At 66.9% G+C, this 25,985-nt stretch overlaps 1 protein-coding gene across 5 annotated transcripts in view; it reads right to left on the bottom strand.

The window, feature by feature from the left end:
- Nucleotides 1–7,673: 7,673 nt before the first annotated feature.
- The window catches only part of KCNQ2 (potassium voltage-gated channel subfamily Q member 2), a 49,001-nt gene continuing 30,689 nt past the window's right edge, over nucleotides 7,674–25,985 (bottom strand). For 2 of the 5 annotated variants that reach the window (XM_059895931.1, XM_059895932.1), the window contains 7 exons: nucleotides 23,640–23,708; nucleotides 22,722–22,751; nucleotides 14,960–15,183; nucleotides 14,424–14,532; nucleotides 13,871–14,002; nucleotides 8,871–8,994; nucleotides 7,674–8,405 (listed from right to left, as the gene is read on the bottom strand). In XM_059895931.1, coding sequence (XP_059751914.1) covers nucleotides 7,674–8,405; nucleotides 8,871–8,994; nucleotides 13,871–14,002; nucleotides 14,424–14,532; nucleotides 14,960–15,183; nucleotides 22,722–22,751; nucleotides 23,640–23,708 — 1,420 coding nt within the window. Of the gene's footprint in view, nucleotides 8,406–8,870; nucleotides 8,995–11,514; nucleotides 11,623–13,870; nucleotides 14,003–14,423; nucleotides 14,533–14,959; nucleotides 15,184–18,596; nucleotides 18,651–22,721; nucleotides 22,752–23,639; nucleotides 23,709–25,985 lie in introns of all 5 variants that reach the window. The other 3 variants (XM_059895930.1, XM_059895929.1, XM_059895933.1) reach the window with 3 other exon arrangements.

Below are 25,985 nucleotides of genomic sequence, written 5' to 3'. Positions count from 1 at the left end.
ATGAGCCCAAGGCCTGTGTCTGCCTCATTCTGGTTGCTGCTCCTGGGGACCGATGTTAACCTGTTTATGAATGAATGAATGAGTGAATGAACGAAGGGCACCACTCCCAGAGAAGCCTTTGGGCCTGTCCTGGGCGGAGCCGGGCCAATTCCGAGGACATCCCCCTCGTGGCCCTGGGACCCCGTGGGCTGCAGGCTCGAGGGTCCAGGCGGGGCTGGGGCTGCGTGAGCCCCCAGGTTGCAGAGCAGTGGAAGGAGCTGGACCGCAGACACTGGGCAAGTGGATGGACGCGGGGACCCAGGCCGAGGGGCTTGGAGCGAGCAGCTCCTCCTGCTGAGGCCTGAGGCCCAGCTAGCGTCCCAGCCCCTTCCCCTCCAGCCCACCCTCCGCAGGAGCCCGCACAGCACGAGCCCTCCTCTGACCCCTCAGGCGCTTCCCGAGGCGCCACAGAGCCCAGGGCCAGGCCTGGGGACGTCCGTCCAGCAGAAGCCACCAGGCAGCCTTTCCAAGCCGAGCACCGACCTCAGAGTTGATGGGTCCCTGGGAGCAGCAGGGCTGCCCCAGGTGGGCTCCAGGTCCCCGTCCTCCGGGTGAGTGCTGCCACCTAGTGGCATCTGGACGCGGCGGCCCTGGGGCCCAGGAAGGGCCAGAGGGGGCGTCCTTCCTGGAGGGGCTTAGAGGCGGGCAGCGGCCTCGCACCCCTGGGGGTTGGCATTCCCCGCCAGCCTCCCGCCAGCCCGCCCCTGCCCACAGCGCCTGTCCGCCACGTGTCCTGTCACTCCGTGACCACAGCCCCGTCTGATGCCCCCAGGCCAGCACTCACATGCTGGATCCCCTGCCCCGTTCACCCGTGGCACTCAGAGGCACCCCACGAGCTCATCAGCCATCTGGGAATGCACCACGGCGGGGGGGACATCATCTCCCTGCCCCCAGGCAGGTGGAAGGGGCAGGACATGGCGGGCGTGGTGGGGAGATTTCAGGATGGGAGAGGGGCCAGCGGACGAGACGTGCCCAAGTGGCCCTGTGGCAGCAGGCACCCATCATGCCCCTGGGCCAGCACCTCTGGGAGGGAGAGCTCAGCCTCCCGGGTCTGCCATGACGCCTCATCTCTGGAACCCTCCGCCCTTTGGCTCTAGCAGACGGGCAAGGACGTGGCAGGACCCTGGTTGGTGCTCCGGGTGGACAGAGGTGAACCCAGCAGACGACCCCGGGCCTGCAGGCAGAAGCCCGGCTGCACCAGGAGCCCAGCTCTCCCCAAGGACGCCCCAGCCCAGAACTTTCTGGAAGCCTTGCAGCCCAGAGGCCTCTGGTGGGTGGCCTGGGCCTGCCAGGCCCCTCCCTAAGCCCCTGCTGCAGGCCAGGTTGCCTGGGAAGAGGCTGCGGGGCAGCAGTCCAGGCCCGGTCACTGCCTCTCGGGGTCCTGTCCTGCCGAGCTGCTCTTCCCACTCAGCTGACCCCCGGGAGGCCCGGGGAGGGGGCCAGTGGGGTGGAAAGTTCCAGAAGGCAGTGGGCAGCAGAGCTACACACACACAGGCTCAGCTCACCACCGCGTCTCAGACCCACCCGCAGCCGGGCCCTCGCTGCAGCCCTCTGGGTGGGAGATGCGATGGCCTCGCCCACCACCCTCCAGCCCCTCCCCCCGCTGGAGAGAAGGTATGGGCGCATGACCGAGCAGGTGCCACGCCCAGCAGGAGGGGCTCCGAGGACATCGGAGCCCAGGCCGGGCACCAGCAGCGAGTTCTGGGTCTCCACCCACCGTGCAGACCCACGTGCGCGGAGCCCAAGCCCGAGAACAGGGCCCCGCACACGGGCACCCACCCACCATTTCCTGAGGGCCCCAAGCTGGAAGGTCCGGTCCCAGGGCCCCTGCCGTCCCAGTGGTGGAGAGAAGGGCCAGGTGGGGAGCGCGACGGACTCAGGCCCCAGGCCCAGCTCCGTGAGCGTGGGTTTCTGTTGTGTAAGCCACTGGCTTGTGGTCCTTCATTAAGGACCTCAGCAGTGCCCAGCGCCCTCACCCTGGAGGGCGGAACCCTGCGTGAGCCCTGCCACAGGCCAGCAGCCCCGAGACGCAAGGAAAGAGACCACACACTGTCCAGGTTGAATCACTGTGTTTTACTAAGTGCACAGGTCCACTGGGCATCCAAACTCGTCCCCGTGGCGGTAGAGCTCTCCAGAACTTTCCACATGCGTCCCTGCCGCCAGATTCCACACCTACAGTCCCCCGGCAGACCCGCGCTGGGCCCTCCTGGCGGCACAAGTGTCAACCTGACAGTGAGTGGAGTGAGAATCTCGGCTGGTCCATAGAAAACTAGAGTTCTTTCCCTGGGCGTCTGTCCCTAGAAAACGGACGGCGCACACGTCACCTGTCACGGGGCGGAGTGTGACACATCCAGGAGAAGAGGCCCGGCTGTGCTGCAGGGACTTGAGTGAGACGGTGCTCATCAGTACCGAAGGCATCATGACATATTCTTTGGAGCATGAACATGAACAAAAGTGCAAAGACAGCCAAAGCAACAGCGCAGATGGGGGGCTGCAGCCGCCTTGGGGCCGGAGGGCGATGGCTGTGAGGACGGCGTGGGATGGGGGCACAGGGACCCCCGGGCGGGCGGGTGGGCTGGGCCCCTGCAGGAGTGATGACGTGAGGCCCGCCACCCGCTCTGCGCTTGCTATGGACGTGGTCCTGCAGACCCTGAACGGAGATAGGCAGCGGGGTCCTGTGTTGGTGCCTGGAGGAGGCCAAGGGGGCAGGGGGTGACCTTGGTGAATTTTCATCAACGTGCATTAAGGCAACAACTTCATGAAACCCAGTCAGAGCTGGACGTGCGGCGTTTGGCAAAGTCCACGCACCCACCTGGAAACCCCAGGACCGAGGACCACCCCCAGGAGGGTCCCCTCCTCTCCTGGCACCTGATCTGCCCGTCCCGAGGGGTGTCTCTGGACAGGGCCATCCAGCCACCCCTCTGTCGGGCGGGGGCACCCATGCAAGTGTCCAAGACAAGAGACCACCCAACTCCTCCTCTGACCCAGAGGGGTCTCTCCCCCGTGGAGCATCTCTTTCTCACGCTCTCTACCGGCTTCATAAGCTCCCCTCCCTCCAGCGTCCCCTCCTCTGGCGTCTGCCGCCAGCCCCCACCCCTCACAAGACGGCAGAATCCAGCCAACTGTGGGCCCCACTCAGGGGGGGCAGGTCCCAGGGACTACAGTATCCGGGCCTGGGCAGCAGCTCTCCCAGATCCCTTGGAGAGAAGGCAGGCATGAGCCCCTGATCCCAGCACACCGCCTCCTTCAGGAAGCCCTCCCTAGTTGTCTCTCCCACTTGGCACTTGGTGGCGAGTGGCCCCACTGGAGCCTGCCCCCGGGGGCAGGAACGCAGGAGGCAGCTGTCCTGGGACAGCCACGCAGGCTCCCCTGGGCACCACAAGCAGGCAGCCCAGCCCCGCGGGGCCTCACCCAGCACCCCTGCCCCACACCGAACATCCGTATATCCAAGCAGGCGGCCTGGAGGTCTGCTCAGGGGTCTCAGAGAGCAGGGCTGTCCACACCACTGCTGAGGACAGTGAGGACCACGCGGGACAGCGCTGGCCAGGGAAGGGAGTGTTTGATTGGGAACCAGTGTGCACTGGGGATTACGGGGTCACGAAGCCCCTCCTGTTGCTCAGAACTCCCCGGGCGCGAGGTGCACCAAACCCTCCAGGTGGGTCCTCACTGCCAGACCCGCCCTCTTCACACCTTGTTTATTCAAGGGTCTGGCATGGGGGCAGAACCGATCTTGACTTTGCAGCAGGAAATCCGGGCCAGATGCCTCCACGAGCGCCCAGCACCTTCTTTACATTTGGGGCGAGTGCGAAACAGTACAAACAAGGTTCCTACAGAGGCCTCCCCGCAGCCTCCACCTTTCAGGGCTTCGGAAGCATCCAGAGACGTCCCAGCGCCTCGTTCTGTCCACAAACAGCATGGACGGGGGCATCTGCCTCACGGGGCGGGGAGCAGGAGAAAGCAGGACGCTTTCCCCTCTCTCTCCCGTGTTTACGTCTCAGGTCAGTGACCACTGGGGCACAAGCCCAGGGAACGGAGAAGTTAAAACAAACCAACGTGTGAAAGCTGTGAGGAACTGCCTAGCCGGTGCCTCTGCTCCGGGCTGGACGTGGTAATTACAGGTCAGTTGCTGGCTCTTCGTTCTAACCAGGGGGGCCCCTCGTGATGTGGACTCACAGGCAAGTACCCCCAAAGGAGGGTGGGGCCGCTGTGGTCTCCCATGGGGAAGCGCCAGGCAGGCAGGCCCGGAAGGGAAGCCCCTGCCACCTGGCTGAGGTCCCTCCATCCTCCAGGAGAGCCACAGCTCACGCTGTCACGCGGACAGAAGAAGGGGATGTTGGACCGGAGAAGGGAGAGGGTGCCGGGGCCGGGCCACATGGCTAAGGAGGGCAGAGGGAGGCGCCAGAGCCCCCGCGTCACAGCTGGACGCCCACGGATGCCAGGACCTCCTTGGCCCAGCCAAGCTATCTTGGCCTCTGGCTGACCCGACATCCTGGACGGCCTCCAGGGCAGCTGAGGAGGAGGAGGGGGCAGGTGGGACCTGGATGGGCTCGAGAGGACCGTCTCCGGTGCTGCCCAGAGGCCTGGGACAGCTGGAACCCCGAGCCAGGGGTCAACGTCCCAGGACCGTCTGCAACTCCAGAGTCGTTCATTCCTCTGACTTAAAGCAGGCAGAGACACAGAGCCAGACGAGGTGTCTGTGCACGTGGGTGTGTATGAGTGTGTGCGTGGGGGTGTGTGCACGTGTGGCGGGGGGGTGAGAACGCATGTGCATGACTCTGTGTGCCGGCATGTGTGCATGCGTGAGTGCGTGTGTGCTGCACGTTCACAGGCGTGAGTGTGAGCACAGGCGTGTGTCAGGGGCTGGGGAGCGGTGCGTGCTCTAGTAACTAAAATGCTTGTCCTGGGAAACATTCGCCACACCTGCTGAGGAGCAGGGAGGGTCCTCAGGCACAGTCACACACGCGCGCCCAGGAAGCACGCCGACTTCCCAAAGCGCCCAGCCTCTTTCCTTCTACACCTCCTGAAGGTGGGGACCCCGGGGCAGTGGACGGACGCCAGGAGGGTCACGCACTGCTCGGGCCGGGGTCTGGGGGCCCCTGAGAAGGAGTCTCTACCCCATCATCTCCCAAAACTGCACCCCCAGACCGTCCCTCAAGCAGAGACATGGGTCTCCTGTCTTCCAAGGGGCCGGGATTTCACAGAGGAGACGTCACAGCCCCCTTGCTAAGTGCAGCACGTCGACAGTCTAGCCTCAACCCCTCCTGCCGCAACCTCGGAGACCCTCCCAGCAGTGGCCTTGGTGCCCGCGTCTGGCTCAGCAGCTCTGGGGACAAGAGGTATGTCTGGGCTGGCACCTCCCATCACCAGGGGCCCACGGCACAGGGAGCGTGTGGGACAGGACACGAAACTCTCTCCAGTGGCCAACGGCCCCTCCTAGTAGGGCCGGGCACCCACGCCCACCAAGATCCGACAGGGGAGGGTCCCTGCTGCTGGCGGCCTGAATCTGACTCTCCCAGGGCCAGAGAGCAGGGGCTGGGGCTGGGCAGGAAGTGGACGTGCTTGGCCCACGGGCCTGCAGCTGGGGCCTCCCTCTCCCGGAGCAGGAGGGCGAAGGGGGCTCAGACTTCACGCAGAGGAGCGGCCGCTTGCCGGGGCCCCTTCAAGCCAGCCACACCAAGCACACGCGTGTCCACACTGGGAGGGGCTCTTCTCACCACTGAGAGTCTGAGGTGGAGACACATTGCCTTCGAGAACAAGAGGGGGCGGAGCAGACACGCCGGGCAGAGGGGGCCAGGGGGCCGCGTGGAAGGTTCTACGCCCAACCCCTCCCAGGAGGCCGGAAGAGAGGGGGTGCGGAGTGGACACGCCGGGCGGAGGGGGCCAGGGGGGCCGCAAGGAAGGTTCCACGCCCAACCCCTCCCGGGAGGCCGGAAGAGAGGGGTGTCCTCGTGCTGCGGCCCTGAGCACAGACCACGGTTTCCGACTCCGAGCCTGGGTCCTCCTGCACTGGGCCCAGCCCACCCTCCAGCCGCCTGGCCAGCAGCCCCCGCAGAGAGGTGCGCTCGGGTGGGACCCTGGGTGTCCCGGCGAGGGCGGGGGCCACGCGCAGAGGCTGCTGCAGACCCTGCTCCCCAGAGATCTCAGAGCGTCAGGACCCTGACAGCCAGGGGCACGTGATGCTGCTTTCAAAGTCCTTCCCGGAGAGCAAGCGGATCCCCTCACCGACCAGGACAGACACACGCGTGCTGAGGAGACAGTGAGGCTCTCCTTGAACCTCGTGTTTCTGGGCAAGTCGCTGTGTGGGGGGCTCAGCGGGCCCAGCCCTGGTGCACAGGTCACTGCCTCAGAGGGCGCTAGGGGCCCAGGTTTGCTGTCCCGTCACCCCAAATGCCAGAGGTCCCCGTGCACTGACAGCTGGGGGCCCGGGACGGGGTCTGCTCCGCCTCCTGGGGTTGGAATCCCAGCTCAAAGCTGCTGCCCCACAGACCTCGGTGCCCGGGACAGGAATGATGGGGGCCACTGCTTCCCAGGATACAGGGTGGGGATGGGCGTCTCTGACCCCAGGACACCAAGAGGTCACAGCCAAGGGGCCGGTCAGTGGAGGGGAGCAGGTGGGGGACGGTGAGCTCTGCGGGGACAGGAGAGACACCTACAAGACAGCGCTGCCTTCGTCTCTGGGCGGCGCGGGTTGCGCTACTGAAGATGTCCCCGATGGCTGCGGCACTGTCCAGCCCGGGACCCATCAGGGGCCGATGGGGGGCAGGCGAGGCAGGGTCCCCAGAGGACAGCGTGCACACCTGCTCACCACGACCCGCCCGGCCCAGGGCCCCAGAGCACAAGGCCAGCCTGGGGCAGCGCCCCGGCCACCCAGCACCTCTCCCCGCAGGCAGGTCCGTATCGCAGGGCTGGCCACAGCCTGGCGACCAGCACCCGGCCAGGGCAGAGGGGAGAGGACACGGGGCACACCCGCCATCCTCCACATCTGGAAGGGACCCCAAGAACTCCCTTCCAGGAGCCTGTGGGGCGGGCCCCTCCCCCCAGGAGCCGAGTTCGGGAGGCCCGAGGGTTGCTCTGCTCTGGGGTGGTCCCAAGCCCCGCCACCCTGCCCCCTCCAGGCCAGGGTACTGGACTCCGGGCGGCTCCCATCACAGGACACTCAGAACCCACGGGAAAGAGGGCGACACTGACCAGCAGCTCTGGGCGGGCACCCAAGACAGATGGGGCAGGACAGGAACGGGGGGCAGAGACAAGCCACACCCGAGGGGCCAGCCAGCGCCCACCCAGGCCTCAAGGCCGCTGAGCCTCACGAGACAGGCCTGGCCCTCGCTGCCACCCTCACCCGGCCCTGCTCCCAGCCCACGCCCCGACCCAGCCGCCAGGGGCCCGTCCTCAGCCTCGACCCCGGCCTCCGTCACGCGCAGGCCAACAGTCTGCAGAGCCCGCAGAGCGGGCACGGCCAGCCTGGCTGTCCCTCGCTGGGAGAGAACTTCCGCCGACCTTCCGCGCGAGAGGCCGAGGGCGCGGCTGCCCAGCACCCCACACGGGCGCCCGCGCCGCGTCACTCTGAGCAAAGGGCCCGGAGGGCCCGCCTCGAGACCGGGAGGCCAGGAGTCGGGGCAGGCCGGCGGGCGGCCTCACTTCCGGGGCCCGGCCCAGCCCATGTCGCCGAAGGGGCCCTCGCCCGTGGCAGAGCGCGGCGGGGGCCCGCACGGGGTGCAGAGGTCCGAGTCCGTGTCCGACTCGCCCTCCGCGATGTAGGGCCTGACTTTGGCACACGGTGCGACGGCGGCGTAGCAGCTGCCGAGGGCGTCCAGGTTCTCCTTGGACTGGGAGATGCTGAAGCCACTGAAGGAGCGCTCGAGCTCCTCGTGGTCCACGGACGGGATGGAGATGGACGTGTCGCTGTCCCGCAGGGCGCCCTCGTGGGGCCTGCAGGCCGGGGCGTCCTCCGACCTCAGGAACTCCGTGCTGGCCCGGTGGCCCCCGCTGTAGGCGGACAGGGACCGCTCGTGGGCGGGTGGCGGCGGGATGCGCACCAGCGAGCCGTGGTCCCCCACGGGTGAGGTGCCGTGGCCCTGGCGCGGGTGGCACTGCTGCTGCCACGAGGTGGAGGGCGGGCACTGGGCGGGCGGCGCGGCTGGAGGTGCCGAGAAGTTCTTCTGGCCCATGGAGCTGGCGGAGCGGATGAGCTTGATGATGCAGCCGTTCCTGCCGCCATGGTCCCGGCTGTCCTCGGGGCTGTGGTATGGCGGCGCCGGCTCTGGCTCCTTGGCCCCGAAGTAGGCCTCGGTCTCCGTCGGGGGGACGCCCATGCGCTGCGTGTAGATGTTCACCAGGAAATCCAGCTTCTTCTCCATGGACAGGACCTGCAGGAGGGGCTGCTGGGCCACGCTGGGCTGCTCCCCGGAGGGGGGGCCCTGGGTGCTCCCCGGAGGGGGTGGGGAAACGGGCCCTGCTCCCCGGAGTGGGGGGCGGCCCAGGATGTTTCCCACAGAGGTGCAGAGGCAATGGAGGGCAGACCCCCCGCCACAGCAGCTCAGCCTCTGACCCCGCCCGTCAGTGTGTGTGGCCTCAGGAGACTTCAAAGCATGGACCCTCCTGCTTGTCTGGGCCGCCCTGTGTCCGCTGTGGGTTCACCCCTTAGAGCAAACTCCACAGAGGGAAAGAACCGGCCATTCCTTTCCTCAGCTCCCGTCAGGGAAGTGCCCCAGGCCCGGGGGGGCGCTCCTGGGGGCCCAGGGTCCCAAAACAGCAGCCCTCCCTCCCCCCAAAACTCAAGCTCCCTCCCACAGTGTCCGTGCCGACGCCCCAGGACCCCCAGCCTCTCCCACCTGCTTCTCCACCTTCCCCAGCCGTCCCATCATGCTGGGGTCCTCGGGCAGCTCCGCCTCAGCCGGGCCCTTGCCTCGGTCTTTGTCTGCTATCGCCGGGCCACGCCCCACGATTTGGTCCACTCTGCCGGGAAGAGACCCCGTCCCCAGCGTGAGTTCAGGTGGGATCGGCGGAGCCCGTGGGCCTCTCCTCCTGGGCCAGGCCGCAGCCGCCAGATCCAGGCTCCGGGCTGAGTCCAGAGCCGACCGGGGGGCAGCGAGGAACCAGGACAGATGGACCCTGGGCGCCTGGTCCTTGTCCTGCTCTCCGCCGCCCCCGGGGCCTGTCCCCCGACCATTCCATTCCAGTGGGGCTGGCACATTAGCAAGGGGTAAAGAGAAGGGAGTTGGGGCCAAGCACCCCTCAGCTCCCCCGCCCCCACCCCCGAGCTCTGCTCCTGGATAACGTGCCGCTGTGGCCCCTGCCCACCCGGGGTCTGGAGGGGACGGAGTTAAACGTCTGCAGCGGGAACCACAGAAGCAGGGGGGACGTGAGGACTTCGCGCCATGCGCCAGACGGGGGAGGGGACACAGACCAACACAGGAAACCACAACGCACAACCAGAGGAGGGGACAGACAGAGCCACTGGCAACCAGAGAGGGGGTCCGTGTGTGCTCGTGCGTGGGCACGTGTGTGCTGACTGTGCGTGCCTGTGCGTGCACTTGTGTGAGTGTGTGTGGGCCTGTGTGTGCGCACGCACGTGGGAGATGCAGAACGCAGCTGAGGTGACCTCAAACGAGGCCATCGATCACGAGTGCCAACAAGAGGGGAAGGAGGCCTCCTTCAGGGACGGGGGGGCTTCTGCTTGACCCATGCGGCATCCCCTGTCCCCTGTGCTGAACAGGAAGGGCCACTGAGGGGCTCGGAAGGGACCTTGGGAGTAGCAGGGTGGGCGCCCGACACTCTGAGCCCCAGAAGTGCAGCCACATGGACGCTGGCAAAGGCACCAGGGCCAGGGTGCAGCTGGGCGGGACGGCCACCCAGGCACAGGCCACACAGCCCCGCCGCTTCTCTGGAGCCTCATGCATGAAGTGTGCCACCCAAGCTCCCGAGTGGGGAGGGGCGCCGGCTCCTACCCCCCCAAGCAGCGCCACGGGGGCTGCCGGCCTGCTCGGCTGCCGTCCTCACCCACAGGGCCGCCCTAACTGCCTGTCGGGGCTCAGGGTGGTCTGTCCTTTCTGTCACAGGAAGCAGGAGGGGATCAGGCTTGCGTCGGCCACGGGGCGTCATGCTTGATCATGCGGTGGCAGGGCGGACGTGGGGCCCTCGGGCTCCACGCAGACGCCAGTGGGGGCAGAGCGGGAGGAGGGTTCTCTGGTGTTCCAGGCATCTACACAGTCCAGGCACGGGCACGCAGCGCCTTCACCCCTGCCACATGACGGGCCGCCCTCCTGGCCGCTCCCCTGGGAGCCTTGGCCCAGGGTCGGCCTGGAGCTGCCCCCGGCGGGTCTTCCGTGGAGCCTGTGCCACCCCCTCCCCTGGGCCTCAGGCTGAGGAGTCGGGCTTAACCCCTGTCCTCCTGGCTCCTTCTCTGTGGGCATCTGGCTGCAGTGGTCCGGGAGGCCTGCGGGGTTCCAAGGGCTGGCAGGGCCTTCCCAGCCCGTGGCTCTGAACACCCAGCCCCTGTGCCCTGCAGCAATGCCCAGGAGGGTGGGCTTCTGTCTCAGGGTACAGCTTCCTTGGGGCTGGAGGACACGGGCAGAGCAGGGGACGCGGCAAACACTGTCTGGGCTGCTCTGCTCCCCCGGAAATTCCTCTCTCATGGGAGAGCCGCCAGGCTGAGATGCCCAGCACACACTGACCCTCGGCCTCACGCACAGAAACCCTGGCACACAGGGGTCAGGCACCCCCAGTCGCTCCAATGGCCCAGCTGCCAGCATCCCTGTCGGCCTCCGGGACGCCCCTGAGCCCCTCTGCCCGCTCGGCCGGGCGTGTCTGCCCTCACCCCACATCCTTGCTCTGGGCTCTGCTCTCCCAGACCTGCCAGGGGGGCGGGTCACAGCCATCATCTCCATAGTCCAGGGGAGCAGGAAGGCTCCGAAGTCTGAATTCATCACCAACGAGCCTGCTTCTGCTGACTCACCACCTCACTGCCCGCCCCCCACTCTGCCCGTTGGCTGGGACCGTCTTCTTCAATAACCCCGACCATGGTGAAAACTGGAAAGAGAGCCACCAAAGCTCTGGGGACTCCCCGGGGGCTGGGCTCCCGCCAGGACCCTCTCAGTCCACACAGCAGCCCAGGTCGATCCACCGGCAGGTGGTGGCGGGGGTCTGGGTCGGTGCTGGGGCAGGGCCCCACGTCTGAACACACCTGATCCTTGGGGGGCTGGCCGCCCTCTTCTACCCAGGGACCCCCCACCCCCCGCAGATGCCACACAGGTGTCGGTGGAAAGGAGCCCCCCGACAGCCTCCGCAGGACCCCGCCAAGAGGAGCAGCTCAAGGGCACCCCACCCAGCCCGCCAGGGCCTGCAGAGGACGTCGCTTTGTCAGGGACAGAGAAGGAGCCCCTCCGTCCCGCGGAGCAGAGCGGGTGCTGCCGTCGTGTGGCTGGAGCGAAGGGGGCTGGCCATTCCAGAAACAGGCGGGACGCTCGGCATCCTGACCTAGGTGAGTACTGGGGTGACTCTCTCGGAGGGGCCGTGGGTCCTTTGGTGGGGTACTTCTTGTGCCGGGGAGTTGAAGGGGGTGGGGGGCCCACAATCATATCTATCCTGGCGAGTAAACAAGAAAAGAGACACCAGGAAAATGCATCGTGAAGCAACATGAAAGGGGAGGCAGCCGGAAACTTGCAGAGACAGAATGCACGACCCGCTGAGAGCAGCCGTGACCTTTCTTACAAATGGGACACAGGGACACCGTGCTCCCGTGACCTCAGATGTGGTCAAACGAGCACTGGGGGAGGCCACGAGCTCGCGGCGCCCCGTCTGCCCGGGCAAGGGTGCACGTGCAAGGACACGTGGCAGCTGGCAGCAAAGTGCCAAAGGGCCCCAGGAAAGACACCAAGGCCCTGCCAGCAAGCGACAGACGTCTGGCTCCCGCGGGGGTCGGTTTGTCTCGTCTGTTTTCCAGACAGAAAGGGAGGGAGAGGGGACGGTCTAGGACAGAAGAGCCTCGTGAACAAACACCGCTGCCGTGAGCGGAGGTGGGCCAGCCGTCGAGACCCGGGGAGGCCTCTCACGCACACACATGTGCTCACACCTGCACACACACGTGGACACATGCACGCTCACACACATGTACACACCCGCAAGTTTGCACGCACGGGCACACGTTTACATACTCATGTATACACGTGCACGCTCTCACACGTTATTTACATGTGCACAACTGCACGCACATTTGCGCAGACACACAGGTCTACTCGATGCTCCAGGAGGACGCTGGGCAGTGGGCCTCCCGGCCTGAGCCTGGGGACAGAAAGGGGTTGTCCCCTGGCCTCGCCCAACGGGAGCAGCTGGAGGCCCAGAGGGGCCCCTCCCCTGGGACGCTGAGTAGGACGGGGAGATGCCACCTGCCACGGGGCCGGGATCCGGGCTGACCCCAGGACTGCCCCCACCATCCAGACCTCCCACGGCCAGGGCCCAGGCTTCCGGGCCAGAGAACTGGCAGCCGCCTCATTGCAGGGGCCCTGGCCGGGAGGGCTTGACCAGCGGGAAGGTGGGGTCCGTTCTGGGAGAGACCCACGGCAGCCACGGGCCTCCTCACGGGCACCAGACACACGTGTGTGCACCCGCCCGTCTGTGTATGGATGGCACGTGCCTGTGAGCACACACGTACTAGGCGTGCGTGTGTCGGTCCTACAGCACACACACGTGAGCACAAGCCTTAGAGCACGGCTATGTGTGTGCACATGTGTGCTGGCACACGTGGGCATGTGGGAGCGGACATGGGTCTGCGTGTGTGCACGTCTTGGGTCCTTGCTGAGTCTGTACACACGTGTGTGCGCCCGCCCGTCTGTGTATGGATGGCGCGTGCCTGTGAGCACACACGTACTAGGCGTGCGTGTGTCGGTCCTACAGGACACACACGTGAGCACAAGCCTTAGAGCATGGCTATGTGTGTGCACATGCGTGCTGGCACACGTGGGCATGTGGGAGCGGACATGGGTCTGTGTGTGTGCACGTCCTGGATCCTTGCTGTGTCTGTACACACGTGTGTACAGCTGACTCCTGGGTGAGCAAGCCAGTGCTCACGTGGGGCCAGAGATGGCAGCGCCAGCGTGTGCCCGGCCACGGCCCGCCAGGCACATGTCCAGCCCCACTGCCTGCTCCGGCCGTGGGAATCCCTCTGTGCGGTGGGGAGGGGGGACCAGCCCCTCTGTTCTGGAGGAAGAGGTACCACGTGGCCTAACTGCTGCCTGATGGGCCCACGGAAAGCTGCACCTTCACCTCTCAACAGAACTAACTTCTCTCCCCAACACACACGGGTACACATGGGCAACATACGTGCATGGGCACATGACACACATGGCACAGCACACACAGACACACGCATGCACCCACACGTTTGCCAAAACGTGTTGCACCCGTGTGCGCACATGCACATGCATGCACTTGTACACATACACGTGTGTACACACGTGCACCTGAGGCCTGAACACATGCAAGTACACACGTGCATTCACACATGTGCATATGCACGCTCATGTGTGCGCACAACACATACACGCTTGCCCATCGCAGCACGGGCAGGAGAGAAGAGAGAGACAACAGAAAGGTTAAAAACAGACCACACAAAGACATGGCAGAAAGCCCACACGGGGCCGGCGTGGGGCCGGAGAGGAAGGGCCCAGATGTGGCAGCTAGCAGGGCCGGCCGCTGCGTCCACAGCGCGTCGCCGCCCCACCTCTGGCAGGAGTGGGCAGCTGCGCCGCGCCCGTCCCCAGCCCGCACCCGGCTTTGGCCCAGGGGACCCAGCCCCCCGCCCCCGGGGCCAGGCAGGCAGGGGAGGTGCTCTTGCCTGGACTGCAGGTTTTTGATGCGGGACAGCATGTCCAGGTGGCCAGCCGAGTACTGCTCAATCACGTCCATCACATCGTAGGGCCGTAGGCTCTCCTTGAACTTGCGCTTGGACACCAGGAACCGCATGACACTGGAGGGGGTGGTCAGGAGGCTGTGAGCCCTGGGCAGAGACCACCGAAGGCAGCCCCCCAACGTCCACCTGCCTTGGGCCGCCCAGCATCTCCGAGAATGTCTGCTGGATGACTTGGCCCTGTCATCTGGGCCACCCACCTGTCTCGTACCCCAGCCACCCTTGGGCCCCACTGGGCAGAGGACCCTTGTCCACCCGGGAACCCCTGTGCAGTGGCAGCTCCCAGCCGTCCACTAACAGCCTTGGGCACCCGGCACCTGGGACGCAGGCGACGGCTGGGACAGCAGGTGCCTTGCGAGCCGCGGGGGCCGGACTGAAGGGGTGTCGACGTGAGGCATCCCTCCCGAGCGCGTGCCCTCACTCCGGCCCCCCAAGGCCCCGCGTCCGTGGACGGCTGTGAGGGAGCCCGCCGGGTCCTCACCACACGGCCCGGATGCTGACTTTGAGGCCCGGGGTCAGATCCTCCGTCACAAACTCGCAGTTGCAGCTCTTGTTGTCGTCCACAATGTCCTCCCCTGGGAGACTTGCTTCTGGGTGGAAGGACACAGCCCGTGAGGGGCCGGGCCACCCCCGGGATGGAGGGGGCCTAGTGCTCCGGCCCCGCAGCGCACGCGTGTCCGAGGGGACCTCCGCCGGGCGCACCCACACTCCAGCCCGCCCCCCGTCCTGCTTTCCCAGCCTGCTCCCCTCCACTGTGCTCCTCAGGGAGCGGCCACCACGAGGGTGTAAGAGGGCATCCCTGTGCACAGACAGAAGGACAAAGTGGGCTACGTGCACACGGAGTACTCGGGGAACGTCAGCCGTAAAAGCAGCGACGCGCCGGCACCAGCTCCACGGGTGAGCCTGGAAAACACGGAGCTCGGCGAGCAGAGCCCGACGTGGGAGGACAAGCACGTGTGGCCCCATCGCATGGAGCTCTGGGACAGCAAACCCCCACTCGAGGGCTGCCCGACCTACCTTCCGAGTTCTGCCGGGAAGCGGCGCCCCTGGACCGGAAGGCCTGCCGTGCGCGGCCGCGCTCCCCGAAGCTCCAGCTCTTGGGCACCTTGCTCGGACTGTCTTCCAGGCTCTGGTCGGCGCTGGGCGACCGCCGGACGGTCTGGGCCTGAGGGGACCCCTTGCCCTTGGCAGCCACGCCGCGGGGGCTGGAGAAGACACGGTCTTTCAAACTGACCTTCTGACTGCTCCCGCGAGAACCGACAGACGGACAGACACACAGAAAGACAGCAAGAGAGGTCACTCTGCAAAGAACACTCGCTCCCGCTGGCTCCTGGCGGGTGGACGGGGTGCCCTGGCCGTGGGATGGAGCACGGGCCGGGGCGGGAGGGTCGCTAGGGTGAGCGGGGACAGGTCAGCTCCACCACAGGCCCCCCGGGGCCCGCTCAGCGCTCAGCCTGGCCGGGGAGTGGTCAGTGGACTCTGAAATCACCTTCAGCTACCACCAAAAGGTGCCTGAGACCTCGCCACACTGTCAGCCAGGGCTCCCTCTTCAAACGCCCTGGGCGATGACGGCTGTTCCCTGGGCACCTCCTGAGGGCCCCCGGCCACTCCAGCAGTTACCGTGCCTGCCCCTCCACCCCCGTAACTGCCCCGGGTCAGGAGGGTGAGGTCTGCAGCTGACCCCCGGGCCCCTCGGCCGAACCCCAGGGAGCTGCCTGGCGAAACAGGTCGGGGGGAGGGGGAGCACGGAGGGCCAGGGTCTGCCCACCTCCCCTCCACCCAGGGCGGCACAGGCTCCACCCCCACCAGGACACGTCCGGGCACAGAACGTCCACACTTCCGGAGGGATGATACGGGCGCCGGCCGAGCCCCGGCCCAAGGCCACAGAGAGGGGGCAACCACGGCCGTCCAGCCACAGCCCCGTGAGGGTCTTCGGGCCTCGTTGCCCCATCTCCCGGTAACCATGGAGACGGGTCTGACACCCCACGTTTGTTGGTTCTAACACCCTCCAGGCAGCAGGCAGGAGACAAGGGCGGTCTCTGGTCAGGGTGAGGTCAGGCCCGGGGCCAGGCGGCCACTCATTTCCTCCCGTGGACAGTTTCCACCATCTGCCCAGGAGGAGAGCGAGGCCCCCATGAACCGTGGACCCACTCACGCGACCACGCTCAGGGGCCACACTCAGAACCGCCCGAGGGGCCTCTGCGCTGCCCTGGGGCCTGGGACCAGCCCGCAGGGGTGCCTGGCAGGGCCTCTGCTGTCGCTGGGAAGCTGCCACCACCAGCTAATCCCTCAGACAGCGCCAGCCCCACCGCAGATGGCCCAGGTCAGCTGCTTCCATCAGCCCGAGGGGGACCCACAGCAGAGACACGTCGTCAGACGGCGCACAAGTGACCCCCCATGGACAAGAGCCAGCCCGCACGCGGCGGCCCAGGTCGGTGCCCCCGCCCCGCCCCCCCCAGGCAGCTAAGGCCATCTGCGCTAGTTCTCGGGCCCGAGGCACGGAGCTCACTCAGAGGGGTGGCTCCTCCAGAGACCCTGGGTGTCCCGTGTCCCCATGAACACAGGAGCCGGGGTGTCTGCTTGCTCAGGACGCTGGCCCCAAGCCTGTAACCGCTGCGCCCGGCACGAGGCCAAGACAGGGCTGGGGGACCGAGGGGCAGCCAGAGCCAGGCTACGGGGGCTGCTATGAAGATACCCCTCTCCTTCCTTCGTTCCCGAAGGAGACCACCAGCTGGTCCAGGGAGACCATGAAACAAGGGCCCCACCAAGCCAGGACTGCTGGGGACCCCCGCTGGACCTGCTGTCCCGTGCACAACAGGGACCCCCAGAACTCGGGCCCACGCGGCTGACCGCGATGACAGAGGCTTGCCTGGCCTTGGCCCGGCCCTGCGTCCCCGGCTCTCAGCCTGCTCAGAGCGGGGAGGGGTGCCCTGCTGGAGGAGGCCACGGGTGGCTGTCTGGACTTCCACGGTCATCACAGCTCAGGGCTCCCAGGCACACAGCCCCCAGACACCCCTCGCCTGCCTCAACTCCAGATGCCCGAACGCCGACGGTCCTGCAGGTGTCGAGAGAGACCCTCCCTCACCTCACAAGCCAAGGACAGAAGCACACGCAGCATGGGGCCCTGGCAGCCTGCCCCCAGGGAAGGAGCACAAGGCCAGCCCACCCTCCGAGTGGGAGGGCATTTACAAGGGGCCAGGGGGCAAGCTCAGGACGGTCTGGGAGAGGAAGCGAGGCCCAGCCTCTCCTCCCCTGCCTGCCACCCTCCCCAGGGCAAAACTCCCAACAGGTGAAGCCAGCCATCAACAGGGACAGGCGAGCGGGGGCCCCGGCTGAGCTCGGCTGCACCCTGGTCTGCACGGCCGGCCGGGGCCCAGCTCAGCGGGGAAGGAGCCGGCATCCAGAGAGAACCGCCCGGCCCACAGCTGGACTGCGGATGCCCAGGGAAGACGGCGGTGGTGGGGAGATGAAGTGACGTCCGTGAGACGCACACAGCAGGGCCAAGTGAGGCCTGGGCTCCTGGCCCGGCCGTGGGCACCTCCGGCCCTTCTGGTTCCCAAGCAGCCTGAGCACAGCCCCAGACCCGACCGGCCAGCCTGTGGCCAGAAGCACCCTGGACACCAGCTCCGGGCAAGCAGGACGGCTTCTGCCGGGGCCCCACATCTCCCCTCCTGGGGCGGCAAAAGCCTCCCCCACGGTGCCCTACGTCGGGAACACACAGGCAGCACGGGCAGGTGGGGGCAGGCGACCCTCCGGGCCCCTCTCGAGGGCGAGGAGGATTCCGAGCATGCACGGATGCAGATGTGCAAGCATGCCGCCGCCCTGGAGCCCCGAGCCTGCTGCCCGGCCCCTCCCCATGCCCGCCACTCGGCACCCCTGCTTCCAGGGCCGTCACGGACCACATGCACACGATGACCGGTGAGTGCAGCTGCCAGCACCTGCAGGGCCGCACGGGGCAGGGAGGGGCGGGCAGGAGGGGGCCCCAGAGCAAGCAAGGGGACAGACGCTTCCACACCCCCGAGAGCAGAGAGGGGACAGAGAGAGGAAACGTGCCGGCAGTCAGGGAGCCCACGGGGCAAAGATCGGGCGGCCTTTCACCGACCCGCTTCCAGCCTGCCCTAAACCAGGCCTGCACGTGGGAGGGGGAGCCGTGGACCTCTGGCTTTCCGGTGTGTCTGGTGTGCCAGGACCGCGGGGAGCGGGCACACACACGACAGAGCTGCCTCCCGGTGGGCGGGCGGGCTCCGGGTTGAGGGCAGCGGCCCTCCCGTGCGTAGTAGAGGTGCTAGATGGATGAGCCGTGGAGCAAAGGCTCGTGGGAGAGCAATCAGGCCCCTGAAGGCGCCCTTTCTGGTTTTCAGAGCCCCTGGCCGGCCCCCCTCCTGCTTGGAGCACAGCATCATTTGGTATGGGGAGAAGGAAAAGGGGTCAGCTCCACGGCCACCGTCACCCAGGCGGTCGTCTGGAGTCAGAGGGGGCCGAGGGCTCCACCAAGGGGCCGGGAGGCGAGCTGCCAATCTGAATCGGGGCCTGGGGGGCCGGGCGGGCGCCAGCCTCTCCCTGGCGCATCTAGAACCTCTAATAAGCAGAGTGCTTGGAGCGGGAGGGGGCAAGAGCCGTGCAGCAATGGCCGCCCGAGCGGCGTGTCTGGTACCTAGCGCGTCCTGGGCAGCATCCACACAGGGGCTCTGTGCGCCGTCTGCCTTTACTGGAAATGAGGAGAGGACAGTTAGTCCCGGGGGCGCCGGCGGCCGGACGCGACCAGAGGGAGCCCGGGCCACGCGCGCGGGCAGGAGGCGCAGGGACACGAGGCCCCAGCCCCCCGGGGCGGCTCTGTGCTCAAGCCGCACCCGCTACAGAGATCGCGTCTCAGCGAGAAGAACGAGGGAGCCGCGCGTAAAGTCCTCCGCCGGCCTGGAAAAAAAGTGGTCCCTATTTTTGGAGAAAAAAAAAAAAATTCCCTGTTTTTTCCTCCAAAAATACCTTTTCCTTCCAGCGTCAGTTTGGGGCCACATCTTTCAAAAGATGTATTATTTTTTTGCTACGTTCATGCCAACAACAACAAAAAATAATACATGGGCTGAGGCTGTGCTGGTTCCAGAGGGCCAGGATCCCAGAAAGCTCACGTCTTCAGAGGAAAAACGTGCAAGTTTGGCTGCACAAACCAACCCAGCCAGCGGCCCGATCCGAAGTGGCCTCGGTTTACCCAGAAGGCAGCGGCTGCCCCTCCCTGGAGGGGAGCTAAGGAGAAGGGGGCTTGGGGCTCCTGGACGTGAAAGGGCCGCCAAGGTCGGACCTGGGGTGATGTCCACCCCGTGCTGAGGGCAGAGACGGACCTGCGGGCGGCTCTTCAGGAAACGCTGCCCGTGGTCACCCTGCCCAAGCACCTCCCCAAAAGGCCCAAGACTCAGCGCTGCACTAGAACCTGAAAACTTTTAAGCAAAAATGAAAAGAACCAGCAAGAACTTCAAGAAACCCTTCACTTCCCTGGGGCCTCGCTCTCTGCCCCCACCTTTGTAGCTGTTGCTGCTGAGACAGTGGTTCTCAAACTCTGTACCTGAGGAACCCAGACGCGGCCAACGGTCTTGACCCACAAGTGTTCAGTGTCCACACGTTCACTTAAACACCGACGGCACCTGCCAGTGTCCGGACAAGGATCTCCCCGCTAAACGCCGGCAAGCCAAGGTCAAGTTTCCTCGAGGAACCCTCGCTCGGCTGGCCCGGCCTCGCCCTCCGCGGAGCCCCCTGCGAGCGTGCGTGCCTCCCCAGCGGGACCTTCCCCAGTCACTTCGGGTTGTAGGACAAAACTAACCAGAGGTCGACCCCGGGCGGAGGGAGCTGGGGTCCAGCTGTCCACCGAGCGCACCCACACGGGGGCAGACCTCCCCAGGACTTGGACCCCCCGCCCAGCAGGGGCCCCTCAAATTCAGGGCAAACATGCTCTTCCAGGGTGCACCCCCGAGGCAGCCACGGTCCCACCAGGGCCTGCAGGACAGATAAGGACCCTAAAGACCAGGACCCCCACGGCCAGCTCCCCCCAGGGGTCCCCAGGCCTGCACACAGGACCCGCCCCGCCCCACCTGGAGGCTCCTCCCCTGGGAAAGAGGACCAAGCGGGGCGGCGTCTTTGCCCTCCGCCTTGACCAGCTTTGCTGCCTTCAAGCCTCCCAGCAGTCGCCTGCCCACAGCCCAGCACCGCCAAACCCACCGTCTCCTAGGCGACCGCCCCACGCCTGGCTCCCAAGCGGGGAAGGCTCTCTAACCGCAGTGACTATCCTTAATGTTAACGAAAATATAAACAGTCTCACATGGCCAGCAGCTCCTGCACGAGACAGCGCAGCCTGAGAGCGGGACAAGAGCGGGGGGGGGGGGGGCTGCTGGTGGCCTGGACCCCCCGAGCACTGCCCCTCTGCTTCGGGGGGGTGAGGAGCCCCAACTCCAGCCCATTGCCTCTGGGTTCCAGGCTGGTGCTGGGGTTTCCTGCCCACAGCAGCCAAGTGGAGCTTCACCCCATCAGAACTGCCGGCAGGCAAGCCCGGGGGGCCCGGGCTCGAGAGGGTGGAAGAGGCGCCCACGGACACTCACCAAGACCAGACTGGACAGACACGCACCCGAACACGGCACACTGCCCCCCGCGACGAAGAGGGGGGCCACGGGACAGGGGCAAAGCGGCTGGGGCACAGGGGTTCCTCCAGGCACGGGAGGGGCGGGGGCAGTCAGAAATGGGGTGGGTCAAAGGGCAGGTCAGAGCCACACCCAGAGCAGCACAGCCCGAGACCCCCGCCTGCCCCGCCCCCAGCCCCACGCCTTGGTCTGACGCCCACACAGCCACGGGGCGCGTCCCCATCCTGAGCCGGGACCGGGGGTCTCACGGCAGCTGAGGGAGGGTCCCTGCGTCCACCCCGTCCACCTGCGCTTTACGGGACAGGGTCCCCTCACCAGGCAGCCCAGGGACAGGCCCACCCTGCCGTGGGTCCAGTGGCAGGATCATTTCCTGCAGACCTGCTATGCACTGGGTGCTACAAAGGGGCTCATGGCTGCTCCAGTCAGGGAACAGAAATGCCACCTGTTACCTGGCTGACAGGTGTGCATCCAGGAGAGGCAGGCCCTCTGTCCCAGGGCCTCAGCCCGGGGCCCCCAGGGGAAGCCGCTGGGTCACAGGCAGGGACACACGGACACAAGGGGAGGGAGGGAGGAGCAGGAAGCGGGGGGGCGGGGGGGTAGCCACAGAACGTGCCGGAGAGCCGGGGGGCTCCCGCGTATCCTCACCTTGAGTCCTGCTTTCAGGGTCAGCCACCTCATCCCCAAAGACAGAGCAGACGTGAAAGGGGCCCGAGAAGGGCAGTGACATGATTAAAGGCACTTGGGGGGCAGGCAAGATTTTCCAGATTGGGGGAGGGAGGGCAGGAGAGGAGAGAGAGAGAGAGAGAGGCTGAGACGAAAATTGTCGGGAGAGAAGATAAAGCAGGGCGACGAGCACAGGAAGCCGCGTCAGGCCAGAGGGGCCGGACGGGTGGGCGGGCCGCGCTGAGGGCCAGAGAGGCGCCCACCCTGGCAGAGCCAAGGGCAGCCGCGCCGCCCCCCCGGCCTCAGGGTCCCGGGGCTCCCGGAAGGGGCAGATGGCAGCACCGACAGGATCGCACAAAGCACGCGAGGCCCTGCTGCACGCCCCTCCCAGCCCGCCCTGACCACAGCCCCGCGTCGGGCCCGCCTCGCTCCCAGCCTGCCCAGGTCACTGCCTGGGCCGAACCCACTCTGGTCCAGGTCTGCCGCTCTTCGGGCTGCTTCCAGGCAAAAGCGCTGCCCACCTTTCCAAGCCTAGGCCCCAGCTGACATCCCCCTCTGGGGGCTTGGGGGTGGGGACACGTGCCCCCTTCCGATGGACGCCGAGGGTGGGCTCAGCCCAATGCCTCCCCAACCGGGCAGCCAGCCGAGCCGCCTTTGATCCCGGAGGGCACTAATGTGGGCAGGCAGCGTCTCTGGCCCACGGCCTCGGGGACAGGGCTCCCTCCGCAGGTGTAGACGGGGCGCCGGGGGACCCTGAGCTCAGAGGTACACAGCGATACACAGACGGGCTGGAGGTCACCAACTTGAACGTTGTGAATTGATCTGGATTTTTTTCTCAACACTAGGAAAACAGCAGGGTGCTATCGTCCCTCCTCTGCCCCCAGCAGAAGTCATCCCTGGGAGTCCCCGTTCGGGGTCCCAGTCTCGAACTCGCCTAAAGCAAACAGAACCGCAGGGGCCTGGACAGACCCAGGGAGGGGGAGACCGGTCCTCACCGAGGGGGTGTGAAGCAGGGCAGGGGACCCTGCCCCAAAGGGGACCCTCTCCCACTCCTCCAGAAACCTTCCACAAACCAAGACCTGACAGGGGTGATGCGAAGACCCCTCCTCAGAGCTGCCCCTCCTCCCACCGTCTGACCCTGACCTGCAATGTCGGGGGGACACCCCGTGGGAGTGTCCACCTGGGTCGCCCTCGGCTCAGAACAGCCCAGGCCCTGTGCTGGAGCTGGTAGGACTGCTCCCCCAGAAGCCCCCCCGCGTCCGGTCCGAGGGGCTACAGTCACGGGAGGGCAGGAGCTGCCCCTCAGCTGCCGAGCAGGCCCGGGGCCTGGGAGGGGGCGTGGACCCAGGAAGCGTGATTTAAGGACCCACATCGCCAGCAGGCAGGGGTCCACCCTCAGCAGCACACAGGAGCATGCACAGCCCCGAGGCAGCCCGCGCTCCCCGAGGACACACAGGGCAGGCGCGGAGGCAGCGAGAGAAGGTGGCACTGACCTTGGGGATGGCTCCGGCTGGGGCTCCTTCCTGCAAACAGAAGCACAGGCCTGTTCGCGGCCGGCCCTCCGGGCCGACCCCGTGCAGAGCCCAGCTGACCCCCCCGCGCTCCCACAGGCCGGGGGCTGCGTGTGAGGGGGCAGGAACAGCCCGCCCACCCCGAGAGCCCCCTGGGGGCCAGAGGAGGCGGGTCCCAGGGGACAGGGAATCCGGAAGGGGTCACGAGAAGTTCTGAGGCTGCGGTTGCTACCACCCCGTGTTTATGGACACGCGCTTTCATCAGAATCGCCGACATTAACAGACTTTCAGAGAGGAAGCTCCTCCACAGCCGACGCTCAGGACAGCTGAGGCCCTGCACTTCATAACACCCACGAAGACTTTTCCAGGTGAGGTCACGTTCACAGGTTCCAGGGCATGGATGTGTCTTTGCGGGGCAGGCGGGGGGGCACCATTCAACCCGCTCCAGCCGCTCCGCCCACTGAGAGCCCCTCCGTGTCGGCAAACAGGCCTGGTCACAGGCACCCTCCCCTGCCCTCTCCTGCGGCCCAGCCCGCCCCCTCCGCACGCCCCTCCCCGCGTCGAGCACTCGAGGAGCCGCAGGGTTTGCGACTGGGAGAACCAGCAGGTGCCACCGCGTGTGTCCACCCGACGCTCCAGGGACATGCCAGGTCGGACTCTTCTTCCCGCCCGAGGCCAGAGCGCCAGCCTCCCGGCCCCACGTGGAGCTCCCCTCTCTGCGCCCACCCCGCAACCGGCCGCCCTCAGGATGGGAGCCGAGACCGGGGTCAGCAAAAGCGGAAAACCACCAGCGTCTCCGGGTCCCACGGCAGCCCGGCCACCAGCATCCTGCAGCTGCCAGCGCCTTGCCAAGCCCTGAGACGCCGTGCCCCGGGCGCCAGCCCAGGCGCCCCCGCTCACCTGAAGGTGAGTCCAGACTTGCTCTTGAGGTTTCGAAGCAGCTCTAGCTGGTTGAGCGGCGGGATCAGTCTGCGGCAGGAGGACAGGAGAGTGGGCCCCCGCCCGCCAGAGCCCCAGGGGCCCTCAGCCCAGCTCTCACGAGCACCCGCGTCTCACACGGGGACACGGGCTGTGGCCCGTCACAGGCAGAGAGGGGAGGAGCGCACGGCGGCGGCAGACCCCGGGGAGCCCGGGCCTCCACCTCTGGGGCTGGGCCACTGTCTTCATCTCTGGGCTCCCTCGCCCCGGGGACCCCAGCCCTGGGAGTGCACGGGGCCCAGGCCATCGCTAGAGGGGATGCCCACGTGGAGCCGGTCCTGCAGGGAGGACGGGGGGCTCCCGCCCCTCCCCCTTCCCAATCCCTGAACACCCCCAGGGGAAGCACAGTTGCAAACCCAGCCCCCAACATAGTGGGGCTCCCAGACCCCTCTCTGCAGAGCCACTCTCCCTGCCAAGGCTGAGCGGGGCCGAGGTCACAGGAAAGGACTGTGCCGGGCAGAGCCCACAGGGCTGCAAGCGGGCCTCCTGCACGGCTGGCCTGGCCCTGCTCCGAGCCCCTCCTCCCAGACGCACTCACACCTACCAGGACAGCCGCACGCCAGGCCCGCCTGCCGGCCCAGCATTCAGTGCCGCGGCCACCGGCCAGGGAGCCGAGAGGTGAACAGTCCCCATGGGATGCCAGGCAGGGGTTTGTATACCTGGGAGGTTCCTGGGGAAGCCCAGGCCTCCCACCTCCAGCTGCAGGAGACTCACCCGAGACACAAGTCCCCACAATGTCTGGGGACACTTCTGTCCCCCACCCCACCCCACTCTCCACCCTCCTCGCGGATCCTGGCCACCTTTGGCCCTCACACAGCTTCCATGCCATCAGTGACCCTGCGTGTTTCCAGGCACTGGTCTCTCTTTCCTGACTCAGCCCCCACCTGCTGTGACAACTCCGCCTGCTCTCTGACACCCCTCCTACCCTGTGACACCCCACCTGCTCTGTGACACCCCACCTGCCCTGTGACACCCACTGTCTGTGACATCCCCACCTGCCCTGTGACACCCCACTGTCTGTGACATCCCCACCTGCCCTGTGACACCCGACCTGCTCGGTGACACCCCCACCTGCCCTGTGACTCCCCACCTGCTCTGTGATACCCCACTATCTGTGACATCCCCACCTGCCCTGTGACACCCCACCTGCTCGGTGACACCCCACTGTCTGTGACATCCCCACCTGCCCTGTGACACCCCTCCTGCTCGGTGACACCCCCGCCTGCCCTGTGACTTCCCACCTGCTCTGTGATACCCCACTGTCTGTGACATCCCCACCTGCCCTGTGACACCCCCCACTCAGCCCCAGCCCCCAAACCCAGTCCTGAGCCTCAGGCCTTCTTGACCCTGGGGACCCCTGTCCCTCCTGGGCACCTGTGTCCGAGCCATCCTGGGCACCCGTGTCCGAGCCATCCTGGGCACCCTCACCGGGTCCACAGCACCACCACCCGCCACACACACAGCCCTGGCTCCAGCCCTCACCCGCTCCTGTCCCCTCCCTCATTACCCCCCCACCGTGTCCTCCTCTCCCTGGGTGCCCGCCCTCCTCGTGTGACGCCCCTGCACCCACGGCCCCGCCCCGCCCCGCCCACCTGCCAGTCTGGCTTTGCTCTGGTCCCTCCCGACGCCTCCTCTACCCAGCCACGCCCCCTAGCGCCCATGCGAGTGCCCCCTCCGCCGGGCCTGCCCCAGTCACTGCCATCTCCAGGGCCCGCAGGGGCGGCCCCGCCCCTCTCTTCCTTCTGCAGCCCAAGCCCGGCCAGGCCTGGACCCTGGGAACGCTAGCCCTCTCTGTCCCCCTCCCCACTCCCCCTCCAGGTCTCTCCTGTCCTCGTAGGTCCTGACGAAGCAGGAGGCCTGCGCAGTCAGTTCGGCTCACGCCATGGGCGCAGCAGAGCCCCAGGACTGGACACCGGGACAGAGCTGGCCTCCCCACCCCCTTGGCCACCCACCACGGGGCCTGGAACAGAGACCCTGGGCGGCTGGCCCCACTCGGCCGCCACACACGCAGGTCCAGGGTAGGGGCACGCAGTTAGGACGCCATGCCTTGGACACACAGAGGCAGGGGACAGAACACGGACGGGCGGGGCCGCGGACAGGGACGTGCAGGCACCACACACGTGAGGGCCACGCCCACACAGCCCCAGTTGTGGAGGACGAGGGTGCAGTGGGCGATGGGAGTGGGGGACACATCGGGGGGCATCCCCAGGAGCGAGCAGCGGCTAGTCTGGGGTCAGACGCCTCCGAAGGACGAGGCCAGCCCCCAGG

Source organism: Balaenoptera ricei, chromosome 15 (assembly GCF_028023285.1).
Source record: "Balaenoptera ricei isolate mBalRic1 chromosome 15, mBalRic1.hap2, whole genome shotgun sequence".
In the NCBI taxonomy this organism is placed as follows: Eukaryota; Metazoa; Chordata; class Mammalia; order Artiodactyla; family Balaenopteridae; genus Balaenoptera; species Balaenoptera ricei.
This window is presented reverse-complemented; position numbering and strand designations above follow the sequence as displayed.